We start from the raw sequence: 3,824 nt of genomic DNA, 5'->3' as shown, positions 1-3,824 counted from the left end.
TGCTGTGCCATCTCCATCCAGTACCCCCTCTGCTGTGCACTCCATCCAGTACCCCCTCTGCTGTGCACTCCATCCAGTACCCCCTTCTCTGCTGTGCACTCCATCCAGTACCCCCTCTGCTGTGCCATCTCCATCCCTGCCTAGTGAGCTCTCCACGGTTCCGGTGACTCACTGTGTTCTCACCTCTCTACAGATACTCTCCTCAGGTGCTCTATGAGCCCTGCACTCAGGACATTGTGATGTTCCTCGTTGTGATGCTGTGCAACCAGAACTACATCCGAAACCCTTACCTAGTGGCCAAGCTGGTGGAGGTCATGTTTATGACCAACCCCTCTGTGCAGCCGAGAACTCAGAAGTTTTTTGAAATGATTGAGAACCATCCTCTCTCCACCAAATTGCTAGTACCTTCCCTCATGAAGTTCTACACAGGTAAGTTTCGGGGCTGCCTTGTAGTGTGTGGTAATGCACTTGAGACAAGGTTGCTTCAGCATGAACTTAGATCTAAATCTGTGACCTAGATTCACAAATAGATAAATAAATAATCCTGCCATCAAGGCTCTGACATCCGCTTATGCAGATCACTTACCAGCCCCAGCGCAGAGCAGGGGCTGTGGCCTGGCTTCTTTCCCGGCCTCTGAGAGCTCGCACTGGCCACTGCAGTGCAGGCTTCTGATGGTTTACACTGTTAGTCCACGCTGATGTTTTCATCTGAGTTGTTAACCTGGTTCACTTGCTGTTGAGTATACAGTGTCTGATATATGACACCATCCTATAGTTGAGTTTTCAAAGAGAAGGACAATAGAGTTTGATAAAAGCATTCTAGGTCATCCTTGATTACCGCAGCAAGTTTGAGGCTAGCTTAAGCTTCTGAAAAGAAAACAACAACAACAAAAAGTTTCACTGGGTTCATTGGGTTTCACTGGAGCCAGTGAACTGAGCATTCTGGGGTCCTCTAGGAGTCTTCCCACATTGGTTAGTTTATCACATTTACTGAGCTCCTGACATTTACTGGGCACTGTTTGCTGTGCTCAGCTACACTTGGAAATGCCAGGGTGTGGAGAGTGTGCTGCAAGGAGCACCTCCTCTTCTGGTCTGATTGTATTCCACATTTTGACTGTTTAACAAAATTTCCTCCTCTTCTGGTCTGATTGTATTCCACATTTTGACTGTTTAACAAAATTTCCTCCTCTTCTGGTCTGATTGTATTCCACACATTTTGACTGTTTAACAAAATTTGGCTTTTAAACTCAGGTTAATCTGCCTACTAACAAAGGCATGATAGACACTGTATTAGTGGACGTTCTGGTTTGTGGTTCCTCGGAATGTGCCCTGCCTTCTCATCTTCTATAGAACCTGGCACTTTCTGGCCACACAGTCAAGTGTCTGGCATTTAGTAGGCCTTGCTGAGCTCTACAGAAAGTACAGCCGGTTGCTGTTGACAGGGGTGGCCCGTTTGAGGATTCCCAGTGCTCCCTCTGCCTGTTTGGACTCAGGGTTAGCCATTTCTTGAACCTTCTAAGGGGGCTCTGGAATCGGCCTACCGACTCTTCCCTTTGTTGCTCTTACTTTGTTCCATCTGATAAGTGTCTCCCTGCACTTACTTAGACTCTGATGTCTGAGGTGAGTACCTGCTGTCTGGAATATTTTGATAACATCCTTTCTTGGAGGCAGTCCAGTGCACTGGTGCTCCTTTTGGGGAGGAAGTTCATTGGTCTCCTAGCCATGGTCAGGATGAGCTCAGTGTATTTAGGTATGGGTGTGTATTCAGATCAGGGACAGTATGGTACAGTACACACTGTAGGTTGGAGGCCAGTCTGATCTATGTAAGGAGTTCCAGGCCAGTCAGGGATACTTAGTGAGACCCTATCTCAAAAACAACAAAAAAAAATGTATTTAAAGATCCAAGTAATAGACACATTCCACAGGAGGTATGTATTAGTAGTAAAAAATAGATTTTTGTTAAATGTAATTAGTATTCAGCTGGTGGTCTGGACCTGTTACTGTAGCTTCATGGAAAGTGGGGGTGGGGCACATACTGGCGTGCCTGAAGAACATGTGCGTGGGTAGCTTCCGCCTTTTCCCCAGTCATGGAGCACAGTGCCCTCTGGCCTTAGCCCCTCCATGGTCATGGGTAGATGACACCTTTCCTAATAATAGTTGCCACTTGTGGTCACTTGATCCGAGTAGCTGTCGAAAAGATAGGTACTATAAATACCTCCATTTTATAAGTGAGGAAACTCTAGCTTAGAAAGGTCAGGAAGCTGAAGGTTAATGTCCTGTGAGTGCCAAGTGCTCAGCAGCTGGATTCTAGCACAGGTGTGCCTGGCTGCTCTGCGGTGCTTCCACGCTTAGCAGAGCTTTGTTCGTGCTTTGTCCACGCTTAGCAGAGCTTTGCCCCTGCAGAGCCTTCACAGTCTCCCAGGCCTGCCCAGCACCCTGCCAAGATCTGCCTGGTAGATCCTGTCTCTCAGTAGGCTGCCCCCAAGATAGCACTTAGAGTTGTGTGTCCTAGGGTCAGCTGCAGAAACCAGCATCTCTCGGGGCATGGAGCATAGGAGGTACTAATGCACAATCTTGTTTCACAAATAAAATTAGACTTTCAAATAAGAGCGTTTTAGATGAGTCCTAACAGTCTTACTTCAGGAAGAATTCTGAGGCTCCAAAGGCTATGGCTATATCAAAACTTAGTCCAGGCTCCTTCCCCAGAGCTGACGTGCTGCACGGAAGCAGGAGGTAGGGCAGACTCCTGTGAGAGGACCCCAAGATCCCTCATGGAGGCAGACATGGAAGAGCTGGAAGAGTTGGGGACAGTACATGTGGGAGAAAATGGGCTACTTCACAAAAGGTGGTCTAGGCAGGGCTCTGCAAGACAGATGCAGACGTGAGCATCAGTCAATCTCCGCTGAGGAGTGACAGAAAAGGTGGCAGTGAGGTGAACCTGGAAGATGGCAGCAGGAAGCCTTGTTCAAGCTGGGCATCGTGCATCGTGAGGCTCATCTTCAGTCCCAGTGGTCAGGAGGCTGAGTCTCTAAAATGAAGGCCAGCCTTGTGAGACTTAGGATACTAGCAAGAGTCAAGTCCATTTAAGGACTTGGGAATATTGGAACCTGAGCAGTATGATTTTGAGGGACATTCAGGAGCAAATGAAGCAGAAATGAAGGGAGAGGGGTATTGTTGAGCACTGGGCTAACACTAGTGGCTTAGCGTGGGGTGTGTCCAGGATGCAGCCCAGAACAGAGTGGCCTTAGGTGACAGTGTAGCTGTGTTGACATCCAGTTTTCTGTTCTTTGCAAGCTTTGCTTAAATCACTGCTGACGCCTTTGTTCACGCTTTTACACGATAAAGTGGCACTTAGTTCATCCAAAGACGAGCAGGCTTAAAACGTACGTAATTACTGTCAGGTCTTAGCCTGCCAGGAACATTTTAGATCCTTTTATTATTAAACAACTGGGTTTTCATCTCCCAAAATGTAGACTTTGGAGAATATAGAAAATATGAAGAAAGGTGGGAGTTGGTTAGGGAGCTTGCCTGATGTGTTACCAGGCTCTGGGTTCAATGCACAGTGCTTCCAAAGACAGGGCCAAGCAGATTTAAATGCCCCAGATCATCTATGTGCTCCGAACCTATGTAATATTTTACTTCAAATCTGTTGTGTTTTTTATCTTTGTTTTATTTGTGTGGGAGATTCTTACATGAATAAGTGTCAGAGGACAAATTGCAGGTATTATTTCTGATCTTCTGGCATGTGGGTCCTGAGGATTGAGCTCCGTTTTTAAAAAGCCATCATTATACCTGAGCTATACATTTATTTTCGTAATTGGGGG

At 46.8% G+C, this 3,824-nt stretch overlaps 1 protein-coding gene across 2 annotated transcripts in view; it reads left to right on the top strand.

The window, feature by feature from the left end:
* Ube4b (ubiquitination factor E4B) overlaps positions 1 to 3,824 on the top strand; it is a 105,821-nt gene that overhangs the window by 82,811 nt on the left and 19,186 nt on the right. For both annotated transcript variants that reach the window (XM_031379497.1, XM_031379496.1), the window contains one exon: positions 194 to 429. In XM_031379497.1, coding sequence (XP_031235357.1) covers positions 194 to 429 — 236 coding nt within the window. The remainder of the gene's footprint in view (positions 1 to 193; positions 430 to 3,824) is intronic.

The sequence above is a fragment of the Mastomys coucha genome, unplaced genomic scaffold (assembly GCF_008632895.1).
Source record: "Mastomys coucha isolate ucsf_1 unplaced genomic scaffold, UCSF_Mcou_1 pScaffold18, whole genome shotgun sequence".
Taxonomy (NCBI): domain Eukaryota; kingdom Metazoa; phylum Chordata; class Mammalia; order Rodentia; family Muridae; genus Mastomys; species Mastomys coucha.
The sequence above is the reverse complement of the archived record's forward strand: the minus strand, read 5'-3'. Positions and strand labels throughout refer to the sequence as shown.